General features: G+C 49.7%; 1 protein-coding gene across 1 annotated transcript; it reads right to left on the bottom strand.

Annotated features, from left to right (window-relative positions):
* Window positions 1–15,040: 15,040 nt before the first annotated feature.
* On the bottom strand, window positions 15,041–15,967 carry LOC124522700 (olfactory receptor 10C1-like). Its single transcript, XM_047094285.1, has one exon. It carries the CDS (start codon window positions 15,965–15,967, stop codon window positions 15,041–15,043), a length of 927 nt encoding a protein of 308 aa, XP_046950241.1.
* Window positions 15,968–17,855: the final 1,888 nt, after the last annotated feature.

A 17,855-nucleotide genomic window follows, 5' to 3' on the forward strand; every position in this document is an offset into this window, starting at 1 on the left:
ACAAACCATGAGATCATGACCTGAGCTGAAATCAAGAGCCGGACACAACCGACTGAGCCACCCAGGCACCTCTTGACATAGTTTGTTTTTTTTTTTTTAAGTTATTTATTTAAGTTATCTCTACACCCAATATTTGGCTCTAACTCACAACCCGAGATCAAGAATCATATGCTCCTCCAACTATGCCAGCCAGGTGCCCCTTAACATAGTTTTATTAGGTTTACTTTCCTCATTAAACAAATAATATGAAGCATATTAAAGAAAATGTTGGAAAACAAGGCTAATCAATTTCCTGAGTCCCAGAATCTCAACAAGTACAAGCCCAGGAATGTAGTCCTGTTCACAGGTAGAAGAGCTCTTAGCAGAGGAGAGAGTGTGGGCTTTGGAGCCAGGCTGACCCACACCAAATCTTGCCCCTTCTTGGAAGCTGACTGATTAAACCTTGTTTCCTTAGGAAATGGGGTAACAGTGCTTCCCCCTGGAACTGTCCAAAGGCCTGGGGCTCATCTGTGTAAAAGAGCCCAATGGTGTCTGGTGAATAGTAGATACTCAGCTACCAGTAGCTGCTGTTACATAATGCTTTGTCTTCATGTAGTTTTCACTTACTTTTTAAGGTTTTCTTAGTGACAGCAAACTACAGAATCGTAAACCAGATTTAAACATTGAAACACATTTTATCGTTTAGTAAAACGATTCTCTATTCAAAGAAGTTTATCTTTGGGTGAAGGTTTCTCAGAACATGTTGCAAATCTGAAGTTCTCATTTCATCATCACATTTTCAAAAAATGGCTAATTATATAAAGGTTTGATTCAGAGAACATAAAGAATTGTATTTATAGTTTTCTTAGATTTCAAAGAAGTGATATTACTAGATGAGATGTGACGAACATTTCTGTGGCTCTGGGGAAAGATCCTGATGAATTTGTGTCTGGAGGGGCAATGCCATTTGTAGCAGAGGGAGGCCAGGAGGTCCATGGGTGGGAAATAAGTGACAAGCGTCCTCCCTCCTGAGTCACTGACAGGTGCTGCTTATCACTTATGCTCTGTGTCCACTGCACTGGGAGAATCTTTCCCTCCAGGCAGACAAGGCCAACTGAGCAAAGTTTGTATGTGCAAAGGACTGTCTTTGCCGCACTGGTGTAAATAAGCATTTGAACAGCTTTCCCAGTAGCTGGTGGATAACTCATTTAAAACACACCAACAAAAAAGTCTGCCTATTTGATAAGCCAAAGTAGTGAGTCTTTGCTTACTAATGAATTTTTCCCCGTATGTTTTTTTAAATTTCTTTGTGAACAGTTGAGGCTCTGTACCTACTTAGCTGTTGGGTCTTCATGCATTTTCTTATTGATTTGCCTGAACTCACTTTTCTTTTTTTGAAGTGTGCACTTCTGAAGGGTTAATGTTTTCCATTTTAAAGTAATACTTGGCTCATTAAAGACAATTTGTATTTTGGGGTACCTGGGTGGGCCCTGTTGGTAGAACGTCTGATTCTGGCTCAGGTCGTATCTCATGGTTCCTGAGTTCAAGCCCCGCACTGGGCTTGCTGCTGTCAGCGCAGAGCCTGCTTTAGATCCTCTGTCCCTCTCTCGCTGCCTCTCCCCTGCTTGCTCTCTCTCTCAAAAATAAATAAACATTTAAAAAAAAGACAATTTGTATTTCTTAGAAAGGTAGAGTTCTCCTCCCTCTGCGCAGCCCCCGCCAAGCACCATGAACACCTTTTTCTTATAATTTAAAAATGATAACTAGATTCATGAAAATGGTTGCCCCTGGAGAGCAGTGGGGAAAGGTCTGGTTTTCACAGTACCTTTGCCGTTTCTACCCGTGTGACTGTATTACCTATTGTAAGGTATTTAAAGTTTTCATAGAGCTGTGCTCACTCCATGCATGCAATAGTGGATCTTATTTCCATCCAGTCCTACACCCACACCCTGCTCTTTCACCCCCTTGTCTGTTATCACCTCATTAATAGCCACACCAGAGCTTTCTATGTGGGGCCTTCCCTGTGTTGTCTGCATGTTTGACTTAGTTCTGATTTTTCATAATTGCAAATGATACCGTAATGAGCATTTTGGTGCTTGAAATGTTTTCCCAAACTTAGGATTCTTTCCTTCAGATAGGTTTTGCCAAAGGGGGATCACTGGGTCAGGAGGGCTATGATCGTTTAAAGGTTCTTGATGCATCCAAGCTCCTTTGAAAACATTACACCAGTTTGTGCTGCTGCCTGTAATGTGTTTGTCCCACACATCCTTGTTGGCATTATGTATTAACAGCATTTTTCACTTTGCTAATTTAATAGGGGAAAGGGCATCCAATTTTTATTGCATTTATTTCGTGTTTTTTTAATGTTTATTTATTTTTGAGAGACAGAGACCGCATGAGCAGGGGAGGAGCAGAGAGAGAGGGACAGACAAAATCCAAAGCAGGCCCCAGGCTCTGAGCTGTCAGCACAGAGCCCAACGTGGGACTTGAACCCACAGACCAGATCATGACCTGAGCTGAAGTCAGACACTCAAGCAACTGAGCTACCTGGGCACCCCTCATAATTTTATTTTATTTTAATGTTTATTTACTTATTTTGAGAGAGGAAGTTTATTCGAGCAGGGGAGAAGCAGAGAGGGAAAGAGAGAGAATCCCAAGCAGGCTCCATGCTGTCAGCGCAGAGCCCAGTGTGGTGCTCGAACTCATGAACTGAGATCATGACCTGAGCCAAAATTAAGAGTTGCCCACTTAACCGACTGAGCCACCCAGGCACCCCTCACTTTAAGTCTCCTTTAACTACTCTTGAATTCCCTTTGGTATATTGCATGAAGAGAAGATCAAAATTACCCATTGTAAATTGCCTCAACATCAGTTATCAGTAAATGATTCATAGTCATATTGTTGTATAGTGCGGAATCTAGTATCTGGACCATCTACTTTGTTTCATTTGCTTGTTGGCCTATTGTATCTTAGATCTGTACTCTTCTTTATAGCCTTATAGTTGAGTTTTCTATTACTGTGCCTTAAAGTGTATTTATATGTATTTTATATGAAAAATATATAATTGTTATTCTTCCAGATGAACACTTATGTTTATCAATTAAAATAGCCTTTTGGTGACTAGTAAACTTATAAATAAATCAGAAAGAATTAACATTGTTTCATGTCCTTTCATGTATTCAAACTCATGTATTGATGAGGGTTTTATACTTTTCTTCTCATCAGGTCACAGGTTTTCCTCAGCCATTCCTATAATACTGTTGCAGTTGTGGGTTTCCTTGTGTAGGGTTTTTCTTTTTTCTGTTATAGTTCTCATATAAAAAAGGAAAGCCAGCATCCCAGGAATGGGGTCACTTCGGTGTTGCCCCCATTGCATGCCTTCAAGCCAACCAAACCCTAGACTTCCAGAAGCAGTTGGGGGCCAGAGATGCTCTTGATAAGAGCCGGGGACTCTCTCCCCAGGAAATTCAGAGATGCCTAGCAGTAAGGGTAGGTGTGTGTGCGTGTTTGCGCCCACACAGAGACTTACGAATGCCACCTCAGTGGGGTCAACTGTGCCCCCACCTCGGCTTCGAATCTCTCCTCCCCCTGACGCTTGCAGTTGGGAAGCTCTGAGTTCAGTGCTGGCGCCCAGGCCATAATTAGGTCTCCTACAGGTGGGATCTTGGAGGAGGAAGGAAGTACAGGACCCACTGCCTGGCACCTCACCCACTTCAGCCTCTCAGGTAAAAAGATAGGCTTGGAATAAAGAGAAGAAGCAACCTGAGCGGCAAAGAACCTCCATGAGGCGCACGTAAGGGAGCCAGGGGGCAGGATGGGCAATGTCATGAGGAGGAAGGGGGATAACCCTAAACAAAGAACCTCCTGTTACAGAATCTTTTGATTTCTCAAGAAATCAAAATTGAGCTGGAATGCTCAATTTGTATGTGACATCTCCCAATATTTTAATGGGGACAGCTAATTTTAAAAAACCCACTCAGGAACAGAGAACATTTGCAGGCCATGTCTGCTCCGTAGGCCCCATTTTGGGGCATCTGACTCACTAGGGGCCAGATCCTCTGCTGGTTTCTAACCCTCATGCCTTGACCAGGTAGGGACACAGAGTTGAATAGGTTGGAAGAGGCAGTCACTTGCTCAAGAGGGCCAGCTAGAAACTGGTGGTGTCATAACTAAGTCAAAGTCAGGCCGTGTGACTCCCAAGCCGTGCTGTTACCGAGCCGATGGGTTTAAGGCAGTGTTTCTCAATGAGTGGTCCCTGGACCAGCAGTACCCCATTACCTGGTATAGCAGACAAGTGATGGCCCCCAAAGAGACCAGTTCCTAATCCCTGGAACCTGTAAATGTTACCTTATTTGGAAAAGGTGGCTTTTCAGATCTGATTAAGGATTTTGAGATGGAAGGATTACCTGGGTGGGCCTTAAATGTCATTAATATATCCTGATGAGGCAGAATGAGATTTCACACACACACATGCACACACGTGCACACAAGATTTGGAGACTGGAATGATTCAGCCACAAGCCAAGGAACACCAGAATCTGAGGAGGCAACAGAGGATCATCACTGAAAGCCTCCAGATTATATCCTTGCTGACATCTTGATTTGGACCCAGTGATACTGATTTTGGGTTTCTGACCTCCAGAACTCTGTGAGAAGAAATTTCTGTTGTTTTAAGTCACCAAGTTTGTGGCCATTTTTGAAAGCAGTCACAGGAAACCAGTACGCTTAGGAACATGTTAGGAGCGAATATTCTGAGGCTCCATCCCAGATCTACGGAATCAGAAATTCTGGGAGCGGAGCCCAGCACACGGTCTTTTAACAAGCCCTCCAGGAGATTCTGTCAGAACTTAAAGTTTCGAAAACAAAGGCTGAAGCCAAGGGTTGAAAAAACAGGGACCAGGAATTTTGTGCGAACATGTTAATGGGGCCTGTGGCAGATCAGGAGGTGATCTTGACCTAAAGGCATTCGTGCATTTGTGTGACGTGCTTGGCCCCCACAGGCATGTGGGCTTTCAAGTTGATCCCGAAGACCAGTATTTCTCAAACTTTAGTGCACAATGCAGAGAAAGGTAATAAGCAAAACAAGGTGGTGCGTGCTACAAGGAAAAAGAAAACAAGGTAAGAAGGCAGAGGGAGTGCCAGTTGGGAGGGCTAGTTTTAGACCAGGTGGTCTGAAGAAAGCTTTCTGAAGAGGTGGACTTATGAGAAATCAGCCATGGAACACTGGGGAAGAGAGGGTTCTGGGCAGAGGGAACAGCATAAGCAAAGGGCTTGAGGTCAGGAAATAGCTTAAATGCTGGAGAAGGAGATGGGGGAGCAGTGTTGTTACAACTTGCTAGAGGAAATACATGTGTTCTGTGAGAGGACTTCTGGAAGCCTGTGCCTGGTTCCCTGTGGACTTCACCCCATGCACCTTCTCCCTTTGCTGGTTTTACTTTGTATCCCTTTGCTATGGTAACTCTTAGCCACGAGTATGATTATGTGCTGAGTTGAGTCCTCTTACTGAGTCACCAAACCGGGGCGGGGGTGGTCTTGGGAACCCCGAGGCATTTCCCCAAGACTAATATGTGATACGATGAACGAGCTCTGAAGTTTCGTGTGGGTGGTCTTAGTAAGAACTGCTGGAAGTTAGTTGCCACAGAGGTGTTTCCTCACCCTCACTGTACGTGCAGGGTTTCTCTCTGGTATGGGTCCTCTGATGTACTTTAAGGGGTGAAACATGGCTAAAGGCTCTCAGACACTCCTTACACTCTTGGGTGTCTTGATGCTGTGGGTGTGCTGGTGCTTGGTCAGGGAGGAGCAGTACTGAAGGTGTCCCCGCACTGCTCACACATGTAGGGGTTCTCCCCAGTGTGAGTTCTCTGGCGGAGGCTGAGGGAGTTGCTGTAGCTGAAAGTCTTTTCACAGTTACTGCATTTGTAGGTTTTCCTACAAATGGGTTTTCTGGTGCTTAGTGAGGAAGGACCTTTACCAGAAGGGTTTCCCACAGTCAGCGTACTTGTAGGGGTTCTCGCCTGTATGAGTTCTCTGATGGAGATTAAGGGATGAGGCCCAGCTAAAGGCCTTTCCACATTCACTGCATCTGTAAGGTCTCTCCCAGTGTGGATCCTCTGTGTTGGCTGGAGAGTGCCTGGTCACTAAAGACCTCCCCACACTCATTACAGTGATAGGGTTTCTCGCCAGCGTGAACTCTCTGATGGTGAGTAAGGCCTGCCCTCTGGCTGCATGCATGGGGTCTCTCCTCAGTGTGGATCTTCCGTGTTATGTGAGGAAGGGCTTGGAGCTGAAGGCTCTCCCACATTCAGGACATCCACGGCCTTTCTTCTCTGTGAAGATGCTGAGAGATGTCACCAGGACCAGCCTCTTGGGGAGGCTGTCCTCTCTGCAGGTCTTTATGAAGTTCAGGTCCCCACGTCCTTTGTTTTGGGGACTTTCCAGAGACGTTCTTCTTTGAAGGTGTCCCTGTTGTCAGGCCCGGTGTCCCGGTCTGAAAGACAGTTTTCAAAACTGCAAACGCCTGTAAGACGTGAGACAAGACACTGAAACCAAGGTGGCTGCTCCATTACCAGTTGTGATGGTTAGTCTTATTTGTCAGTCCCGAGTGATTTCAGTCAAATATGAATCCGAGTGTTGCTAGGAAGCTAGTTTATAGATGTAGCTAGCACTTACAATCACTTTAGGTAGAGGAAATCATCCATGATAATGTCAGTGGGCCTCATCCAATCAGTTGAAGACCTTAAGAGTAAAAGCTGAGGCTTCTTCGAGAGGAAATCCTGCTTGAAGACTTCAGCATCAGCCCCTGCCTGAGTTTCCAGCCTGCTGGGCAGCCCCAGAAATGCATGAGACATTTCGTAAAATAAATCACTCCACACACACAGCTTATTGGTTCTGTGTCTTTGGAGAACTCTGAGGCAGCGGCTCTCTGGTGAGGCTGGACGTCAGGGTCCAGGCTGGGAACAGGGGAAGCGTGCACAGATTATAATATGGTAAAGCAGGGCTGACCCACAGAGGAACGGAACGTGTCGTCCGGGAAAAGGAGAACTTGGAAAGGGCGGGCCAGGATCTGGGGGTCTCAGGAGTCCGCGTGGGCTGCAGTGAGCCCACGCTACCTCGCAGCCGGGTCTCAGCGGTGCTGGATCACATGAACACGCGGTTTCAGGCAGCTGCTGTTCTTTGCGGAGTCACATTTCCAACTCTGGCACTGCTAGCATCTTGGGTCACGTAGTTCTCTGTGTGGGGACCGTCCTGGGCATCGTAGGATGTGAAGCATCATCCCCGGCCACTTCCACGAGGCGCCGACGGCACCCTCTCAGCTGTGACAACCAAAACTATCTTCAGACACCGCTACACTCCACCTCAGGGCAGAACTTCTCCCGGTTCGACCACTGCTGTAGTGGGCTGTGACGTGAGGTTTTAAAAAATGAAACAGAATGGAACAACAGCCTGTCGTGTATAATAAGGGTAAGTATCATTTTGTGAAATTTTCGTTTCAGTCGTATCAGATGCGGACATAGTATGTGCAGTGAGCTGGGGAGTAAAATGCACCTTTCATCAGGGTGTGGTAGAAACAAGTTTGAGGAACTGACACAGGGGCCGTCAGCCCTACCACAGGGACAAAGAGAGCCAGAGACGGAAACAGGGCCTTAGACCGAGCTGAGATGTCCACAGTGTGTTCTCTGCGGGCACCCCTCAAGGGGACTCTGACGATTGGGCCCTTGTTGGCCCTGCCAGCCCCATCTAGCCTGTCCTCTTCCCTTCCCCCACACACCGGCACACAAGTGCTCAGCAGGTGTCGGCTACCAGTACTGGGTAACCCAAGTGCGGCCAATTACAAAGCCCGATCTCTTGGCCTCAGCCATTGGCTTCAGAAAGAAAACAGGGGTGCCTGGGTGGCTCAGTCAGTTAAGCCTCCGACTGTTGGTTGCAGCTCAGGTCACTATCTCACGGTTCATGAGATCGAGCCCCGTGTCAGGCTCTGTGCTGACAGTGTGGAGCCTGCTTGGGATTCTCTCTTCCCCTGGCTCTCTCTGCCCCTCCCAGCTCGTACTCTTTCAAAATAAACAAATAAACATTTAAAAAAGAGAGAGAAAACAGACATGGTCTGATGGCACTCAGGTCTGCAGCTTCTGCTAGAACTTCTGGGAAAGAGAGGCGCCCACCCTGCTGGGACCACCGAGCGTCATTAAAGCCTACTGCTGCCAGAAGTGGAAGGGGCCAGCCTGGTAGTGGAGCTAAGAGAGGAGAAAACATAACTGAGAAACAGACAGTGGGAGCCTATGGAGGACCAAGAAAACTAGGACCAGAAAGTAACACTTGAGCTCCTAGATCCAGCCATCCCAGAAGCCTCAGTCACCCTTAGCTTTTCCATTATGTTCATCCAGAGAGGTGGGCACTTCAGGAGAAACAGGGTGGAAAGACCATGAACAGAGGCACTGAGTGGCTGAACCCCATCCCAACATAGTGCTGACATTGCCGATGCCCCTTGGCTTCTATGCGGTGAGGTGGGGTCTGAGGTCACTGAAAAATCACTGCCCTTACCCAGTGAGACCAGGTTCCTGTAGTTCTCCAGCATGATGTCCCAGTACAGGGCCTCTGGCCAGCACTCAGCTGCCCCCGCCCCTCCTGGGAGAAGTCTACCACCGCATCCTGGAGAGCAATCAGCTCCTGGAATGACTAGCCCTTCACATGGTCACAGGGAAAGGGAGTCTGGGGTTGGGAGGGGAGTCAAAAGAGAAAAGTTCAGGACTCCTCACAGCATGGCTGAGGCTGCACGTGGCGGTCCAAGAGCCAGAAGAGCTCACAGACTCATGGAACCTGGCCCTCCTATGGGGCTCTACAGGAAACTGCAATGCACTCGGTGTGACAAAGATTTACTGGGGTCGACTTACACCAGGCACCGTTCTAGGCACCAGGGATACAGACCGAAACCCTGCCCTTGCGAATCCCACATGCTAGTCAGGCTAGACAACAGACAGACCAGCAAAACACAGAGCACGTCACACGGTGCCAAGTACTAGAGGAAAACAGGCAGGCAGGGACGAGACTGATGGGAGATTAGGTGCCAGCCAGCGTGGTCAGGAGAGATACAGGAAGGTGACTGGACAGAGACCTGAGGGCGGTGAGGTGTGTGCCACATGGCTACCGGCAGATGGGTCCACCGCCGATACTTTAAACTGCGGACGTTCATACAAAACCCCAAATGATGAGGGTCTTGAAAAACGAGGGGCCCTCAAGCTGCAAATCCTGGATTCCTGCAGTGATGACAGGCTGGAGCCAGGTCACACTGGCCCCCGTAGACGGGTTGTTTTCCAGTTTGACACTGTAGGACCCCAACCTCCCCACCTCTGAGGATCTCAGACTCAGTGTCCAGGGGGGCTGGCAAGGGAATAAGTGAAGCGGGCAGCCTGAATGCTGGCTTCTGTTTTTCTTGAAACACATTGCCCTTCTTCGTCTTGTTTCCATTTCCCCCTTTTCTGATGGAAGTAATTCTCTGCCCACAACAGAAATGGGATTCAGTTGCTGGGGACCAACAAACAGGGAGGGTGGGCACTGTGGCACATGGGAAGACCCTGCAGCCAAAGAGGGTGCCCCTACTCAGCCCAGCTAAGGCTGTCCCCCAACACTGGCCTCGTGTTGCTAGGATGAATGCTGCCCTCGGACTCTGCTTGATCCACCGCGGCCTTACTTTCTGCACAGCACTTGTGACCAGCTGAATGACCACGCCTGCGGGTTTCTTTAATGTCTCCGTCATTCCTGGTCTCCATGCAAGCAGGGGCCTCGTTAGTCTGCATCAGAATTGCATCCCAGTGCCCGAGAACGCCCGGCACACAGGAGGCCCGTGGATATCCGCTGACTAACGGATCGCACCCACCGGCACACTGCTGCCTGGGCCGGGTGTGCTCTGTGTCCAACTCACAGCCACGTCCTGTCTTTCAGATCCCAGAGACCCTTCCGAGGAAGACCAGAGACAGCCGGCTTACCGGGGGCCTTGCAGTCATAAGCCCGGAACATCGACCGGCTTACCAGGGGCATCGCAGTCACAAGCCCAGAACCATGCCCTGCTCTTCAGAGACCCTCTACTGGTGGAGAAGGAAAGAGCGGTGAGTGACGGGGCCCTGGTGGACCATGCTGCCAGCCCCTCCTCTGGGACCCAGAAGGGCCACCTCCCTTTCTGGGGTTGGAGGAATGGGTAGATGGCCACTGTCCCCTGCAGCCTGATCCAAGCTGAGCACTCGAAGTGTGGAACCAGGGTTCTGGGTTTGAATCCCATCTGTGACCCACTAGCTATATGACCGCTCTCTGAGACTCAGTGTCCTTGTCTGGGAAATGGGGATAGGGATGGGACGTACCTGTAGGACGTGGCAGGCATACCATGAGCTAGTGAATGCAGATGGTGTTACTGGCCCTGGGTTCTTCACCTTCCCTGTAGCCACACCCTTGGCCACCTATCCGCTGTGGCCTCTCACTAAGCGCGGTGCGTCCTCCGCCTCTTGGCTTTGGTCTGGCCTCCTGACCTGTGTTGGCCAGCGGTGGTCCTCCCGTTCCTCCAGCATCCCGACCTCGTTCCTGCCACAGGGCCTCTGTCCTTGCCCTTCCCCCTGCCTAGAACCTTCTTCCTCCAGCTTCTCCTCCAGCATATGATCATCCCTCAGGGCTGAGCCCAGACGGCCCTCCTGGAGGGGGCCTCTAACTGCCCCAGTGGCCCGGCCCTAAGTCGCTGTGCCCTGTGCCCTCTGGTGGTTTCTTCCGAGCACTCATGAGTGACAGCGTTGTTTTACGGCTGTCCCTGGCCTGTGTTCCCCACGGGAATGGAAGGTCCGTCCCATGCGCCACCCACGAGTAGAACTCCACAAGCGCCCCCAGAACTTCAGACACAAGGGCGATGAGCATGGACTCACATGGGTGTGACCACAGGTTTAGAGACCCCCGTGCACTTATGCACGATCACAAACACACACACACACACACACACACACACACACACACCACTTCCGCAGGCAGGTATGTGTCAGCCCTGTCCACGCGGACATCCGACAGGCGGGGGTGCGTCCCTCCCACACAGAATCGCTCAGGACTACGTCCCCACCGCACGAACCCCCAACTCAGCCATGGCAAACCTGTACGTGACAAACCACACTCTACCCTCGCTGTGCACGCGCTCACATGCCCGCTTGTGATCCGCCTTCATGCGCGCACACACACACCTGCACTCGCCCGCCCGTGATCTGCCCTCACGCGTGCTCTCTCTCTCACACACACACCCACCTGCACTCGCACGCCCGTAATCCACCCTGACGCGCGTGCACACACACGCACACGCACTCACCCGCCTGCCTGTGATCCGCATTCACGTGCGCATGCACATGCACGCGCGAAAACACACACCTGCATTCGCACACCCGCCTGTGTTCCGGCCTCACGCGCACATGCACACACACACACACACACACACACCTGCACTCATACGCACACCTGTGATCTGCCCTCGCGCGCGCGCGCACACACACAAAGGGACTCGCCCGCCCACCTGTGATCCGCCCTCACGCGCGTGCGCTCACAAAGACCTGCATTCGCTCACCCGCCACGCGCACCACACGCGGACACGCACAGCCACAGGCTCAGCACCCGCGCTGCTCCCACTCGGCCGCACCGCCTGACCCCTTCGGAAGCGGAAGTGCGCCAGGCCCCCGCGCGCGGAACACTCTGGGAAATGTAGTCCCGAGTCTTGCGCACAGGCGCACTTCCTTGTGGCGTGGCGGCTGCGTCCTCCCCGGAGTAAACTCCCCTTGTCTCAGAACCAAGTATGATAAGGGATGGGAAGGGCCGTGCTACTCAGAGGTGGTTTAGAAAGGTCTTTTGAAAGAGATGAAAAATATGAAGCAGCAGCAATGCCCCAATGTAGGGAAAGGTTTTCTGAACTGAGGAAAGAGCAAGTGCAAAGGCCCTGAGGCAGGGAAAGGATTGACGTGTTTGAAGAACTGAGATAACAGCAGCATAGCTTGGGATAAAAGATGCAGGGGAGGGCGCAGGGAAGGAAACTGGAGAGGTGGATAGGGTTCCGCACATGGAGAGCCTAGGGCAGTGAAGGGCTGCAACAGGGATAGCACGATGTGATTCATATTCTAAACAGGAATCCATGTTTTCTGGGTGGAGGGGAGTTTGGGAAGGTAATAGTGAGGGCAGGGAGATCAGGGAGGAGGCCTGTGGGATAGTCTAGGCAGAGATGGTGTGTGCTGGGTTAGGATGCTGGTCAAGGCCCGGTGTTAAATGCATGGGAGGGACACAGTGGATGTGGAGTGTGATGGGGAGAGGTGGGGGTAAGAGGGAAATCAGTAACCTGCTAGATTTCTGCCCTGGGGATGGATGGATGGCAGTGCACTAAATGGGGTGAACACTGGGGAAGGAGCAGGAAAACTGGGGAAGGAGGAAAAATAGAGACTGCCTGTAGGTGTGTTAAGTTTCAAGGACTTGCTACGTATTCGTGCAATGTGATTTAACATGAACGTATTCATTCACGAACCAATTGTTTATTGAGTTTCTATTCTTCACTGACATCGTGTTTGGCGCTGGAGCATGCTAGCACATCTCGCAAGGGTTAATTACTAACATTCGAAAATGTTACAAACCGGTTGTTACCCTATAGATTCATAGTTTGACATCAGCTGTGGTGAGGTTATTTACACCATGGAAATTAGCAAATGCTACAATTTTTTTCAGAGAGCTGGTTTTCCATCACGCCATTGGATAACACAAAGCAAACAAATGTAATCTCTGCCTTCATTCAGCTTTAATTCTCATGGGGAAATAGATTTGTAAACAAATAGCTAAACAATTCACTGACACTGCAATGCATGTTTTGGAGAAAGGAGAGTTCTGAGAGTATAGAAGGAAAATGACCCAGCTTCACCAGCACGGGTGCTCAGGAAGTGATAGTTGGGCTGTGATCTGAAGGCTGAGCAGCACATTTTAATATTGGAAACCAAGATGTGTTTTATTGACAAAGTGTCAAAGTTTGATTGGCGGTGCCTTTTTCTTTCTTGGTGGAGTGTGAAATGATGGACTATCCTCCAATTGGTGGTGGTCTGGATTCAACTGCACTAGTTAATCTGACTAGGGAAAGGGTTGTCCCTACTGGGTTTGTGGAGCCCCATGATGCCATGCAGGCGTGGCATAAATAACTGTGGAGAGGGGACTAGAAACCATTAAGGGCTCAGGGGTCCCAGCCCCCTGACTCCAGATAACACCAGTGCAGCTCTGGCTTTTGGTTTTTTGTTGTTCTGCTTCACGTTTGTTTGTTTGGAGAAACACATATTGAACACCTAGTGTGTGCCAGACAGTACACACAGCATTGAAGAGAACAGAGCTCTGCCCTCCTGGAGGTTATATTTGCAGGGAGGGGATGAGGATTTGTGGCCAAACTGAGTAAGTAATTCAGAAGGGTGATAAATGCAACATAGATAATAAAACAAAAGGAGGGGATTGAGAGTGACCTGGAGGTGACCTAATTTGGATGGGAGAGTTAAGGAAGACCCTTCTGAGGAGGTGGCATTGGAGCTGAGACCTACAGGATTATAGAGAGCCTGCTACCCCAAACCTGGGATACCCAAGTGACTGGATGTTTTCTGTCTCACTGAGTAGATCTCAAGTGATTATGGGAATGACATCCCATCACCGTTGCCATATTCTTTTGGCTAAAAATACATTACAAGTTTCTTCCACATTCAGGTAAGGGGATTATATAAGGAGGATGTGATTCATTGGTGATCACCTAAGGGTGTGTCTGCCACACCCACGTGATCACCAAAAATTTATGTAATCTAACTGGCTCATCACATGCCCCTTTTCTCTTTTTGGACAATTTATGTCTCTCCCAGGGCTTATGCATTTGATCAAGAGGCTGGTATTCCCAAGTAGAAGAGGACTCTTAATCCTCAAGGATATGTTAGTAGCACAGCAAACTTCTCCTAAAACCTCTCCCCCCCAAATGTCTCAACAAAGTAATGTTTTTGAAGTGATAGAGAGGGTTCAGTCAGTTAAGCACCCCACTTCGGCTCAGGTCATGATCTCACGGCTTATGGGTTTGAGCCCTGCATCAGGCTCTGTGCTGACAGCTCAGAGCCTGGAGCCTACCTCAGAATCTGTGTCTCCCTTTCTCTCTGCCCTTCCCCCTCTCATGATCTGTCTCTGTCTGTCTCTCAAAAATAAATAAACGTTAAAATTTTTTTTAAAAAAGCTGCATGGATCGGAGGACTTGAGGGATACAGAGCAATCTGGTCTCAGGATGACTTTGTGGCACACAGACACCAGGATCACACTCAAGCACAGGTGTTTACATGAATGAGAATGAGGGCTTCTGTGGTTTTGAAGCCACCGTTAACCCGTTTTCTGCGAAAGCAACTGAGCAAAAAATCCAACTCATGCAATGCTACTAGGTAAACATGGTAGGAAGACAAAAATGCCTTCGACATTCCCTTAGAAGGAGTCACATGAAGACTACACAGTGTATCCCTGCAAGTCCAATATGGTCTGTTTTCCTTCTGGAATCGTTGCTTCTTCTGATGAAGTCATTGGCTTGCATTTAGGACAGATACTAGATGAAGAATGTCTGCCATTAGACATTAGACTCACATTGAGTCGGCCATGCTGTGTCCTCTTGTGGAAGGGCCATGGGAACTGAGAGGATGGTTTCCTACTGGACTCGCACTCCAGGGCAAAGGGTCATTGAAGGGGCTCTTGGATGGAATGATCCCCACTATTTATTCGCTCCCTCTAGCTCTGTCTTTCCCTGTGTACATATGGTAGCATTTTCCTAAATTAGATGCATGTTGGACATGTCTCCACCTTATCTGGACATCCACTAGGGCCCCGGCATGGCTCAATGTCATCTTACCTGGACATCCACCAGGACCCTGGAAGGGCTCAATGTCATCCAACTTTGCTGCCAAATTTTTGGCTACAGGTGTGTTCCAGGTGGTCTTTGGAGGCACTAATACCTGGACCATGACCAGGAGGAAAATTCTGGGAGGGTTTCTGGGTCCCTCCCATGTCCACCTACCAAGTTCTAAAAGGGTCCCTGAAGATAAAGCTTCTTCAGGGCTCCCTTCATGTCCTTGTTCCTCAGGCTGTAGATTAGTGGATTCAGGGTGGGTGTGAGGACAGAGTAGAAGACAGCAGCTACGCGCCCTTGCATCGGGGAGTAGCTGGCGGCGGGCTGCATGTAGGCAGAGCTACCGGTGCCGTAAAACAGGAGAACGGTGGCCAGGTGGGAAGAGCACGTGGAGAAGGCCTTCCAGCGGCCAGCCGTGGAATGGATCTGAAACACGGTGGCCACAATGCGGACATAGGACAGAACAGTGAGGGCAAAGCAGCTCATGATGATGCAGCCACTGGCTGTGGACCCTGCCGCCTCGTGGGCATCCGCGTTGGCACAGGCCAGGCGCATAAGTGGGGGGATGTCGCAGAAGAAGTGCTCAATCACGTTGGGGCCACAAAAAGGCAGGGAGAAGGTGTTGGCTGTGTGGAAGGCAGAGAAAAGGAGCCCGCTGCCCCAGGCCACTGCCACCAGGGAGACACAGGTCTGGGGGCTCATGATTGCTGTGTAAACTAGGGGCTTGTAGATGGCCAGACATCGATCGAAAGCCATGGAGGTGATGAGAAAACACTCCGTGGACCCAAGGCAGACAAAGGCAAAGAGCTGGGATGCACATGCACACAAGGAAATCTCCCTGGAGCCCAGCATGGTGGCCACCAGGGCCCGGGGCAAGGTGGTGGACACAGAGCAGATATCCACCAAGGAGAGGTGTTTGAGGAAGAAGTACATGGGCGTGTGCAGGCGGGCATCGTGTGTCACGGCCGCCACAATGGTGATGTTTCCCAGAACAGTGGCCAGGTAAATGAGGAGGAAGGTGGCCGTGCTGAGCAGCTGTAACTCAGGGACAGCCGAGAAGCCCCGGAGGAGGAAGGCAGTTACTGCTGTCAGGTTGGCCATGGTGTCTCTCTGGAAAAGCTCCTGGACCACAGAGGACAGCCAAGGAGCAGAGCAAGAGGGGAGAGATGAGACCAGAGCAGAGACCTAGGAGAAGAGAAGGGGGCTGAGCTCATCTGGAAAGGATGCTCAAACGTTCCTTCACGAAGCACACGTGCATCATTTGTCTTCCTGGGAGGTCTCACGTTCAAATACCTGTGGAGGCCTGGCACATGCATAGATAAGTTAGTGAACCTGGCTGAGTGCCACCAGTGGGGGCGGGGGGGCGTATAGGGCACTCAAATGAGACAGCTGCTCTGAGCTCTCACCAGCTTTACCGGTGGGCCAAGCACTGCCAGATCTTCTGACATTTTTCAAGAGAATTTGTAAATGTGAAATTTCCCAAGTATTACATGTTGGCAGTGAGCCTGAACTTGAAACACTCTGTCATCAAATGGGGCTTCTAGTTTAAGAGTTTTGGTCTTGTCGTGTGTCTCTGCTTCATAACTCCATACCATCTTTAAAAAAAATTTTTTTAATGTCGGGGTGCCTGGGTGGCTCAGTTGGTTAAACGGCTGACTTCAGCTCAGGTCATGATCTCACAGCTTGTGGGTTCAAGCCCCACATCTGGCTCTGTTCTGACAGCTAAGAGCCTGGAGCTTGTTTCAGATTCTGTCTCTCCCTCTCTCTCTTCCCCTCCCTGACTTGTGGTTGTTTATTTTTTTTTTAATTTTTTTTTCAACGTTTATTTATTTTTGGGACAGAGAGAGACAGAGCATGAACGGGCGAGGGGCAGAGAGAGAGGGAGACACAGAATCGGAAACAGGCTCCAGGCTCTGAGCCATCAGCCCAGAGCCTGACGCGGGGCTCAAACTCACGGACGGCGAGATCGTGACCTGGCTGAAGTCGGACGCTTAACCGACTGCACCACCCAGGCGCCCCTGTGGTTGTTTATTTTTGAGGGAGAGAGAGAGTGAGCGAGAGAGCGAGCGGGGGAGGGGCAGAGAGAGAGGGAGACACAGAATCTGAAGCAGGCTCCAGGCTCTGAGCTGTCAGCACAGAGTGCAACACAGGGCTTGAACTCATGAACTTCAAGATCATTACCTGAGCCGAAGTCAGATGCTTAACCGACTGAGCCACCCAGACGACCCCATAGCATCTTAATTACAGTTCCCTACCCAAGGCCTTCTAATGATCGATTTCCCCCACTAGACTGTGAGCACCCGCCCACCTGTGTGCAGAGACCACTTCTTTCTCATGTCTTTGTTCCCCAGCATCCAGCATAGGAGGTAGTGTATGGTAGGGAAGTAGAATTTAAGAATGCTTTTGTGGAGAATCTGAGTGACTCAGTCGGTTGAGCCTCCGACTTCAGCTCACGTCATGATATCACCGTTTGTGGGTTTGAGCCCTGTCTTGTCACTTCAGATCTTCTGTCTCCCCCCACCACTCTCTCTGCCCCTTTGCTGCTTGTGTGCTCCCTCAAAAATAAGTAAATCTTAAAAAAAAAAAAAAAGGAATACTTTTGCAACCAGACATCCAGGGTTTGGATTCTGTGTGACCTTGGACAAATACCTTAATCTCTCTGAGCCTCAGTTTCCTCCTCTGTAGAATGGGATAATGTAGTGCTGTGAGGGTCATACGAGGTCCTGGAAGAAGAATACTTAAAACAAGACCAGGCAGGTGGCAAGCTGTCACTAAGGGTCAGCCGTTACTATTATCAGTTTCTTTGCAAGTGTATGTTCCTTGTCTTTCTTTCCATTATTAGTGCCTGAGCTGCTGGGATTGTGTAATAAAATAGACATGAAAACGTAGTTTTAAACTTCTTCATGGAAAGTATTAGTTTTCTCACACTCCGTCAGCCCCCTGCCATTGTCACCTCCAGTGCTACAGAAGGGCAGCCCTGGGCGGCTGG

The sequence above is a fragment of the Lynx rufus genome, unplaced genomic scaffold (assembly GCF_022079265.1).
Source record: "Lynx rufus isolate CCGP_SWC_20201006 ecotype Redwood Valley unplaced genomic scaffold, mLynRuf1.p SCAF_39, whole genome shotgun sequence".
Lineage (NCBI taxonomy): Eukaryota > Metazoa > Chordata > Mammalia > Carnivora > Felidae > Lynx > Lynx rufus.

What these genes read in the sequence shown, in the direction of transcription:
- LOC124522700 (XM_047094285.1), bottom strand. Translation starts at nt 15,967, where the DNA reads ATGGCCAACCTGACAGCAGTAACTGCCTTCCTCCTCCGGGGCTTCTCG.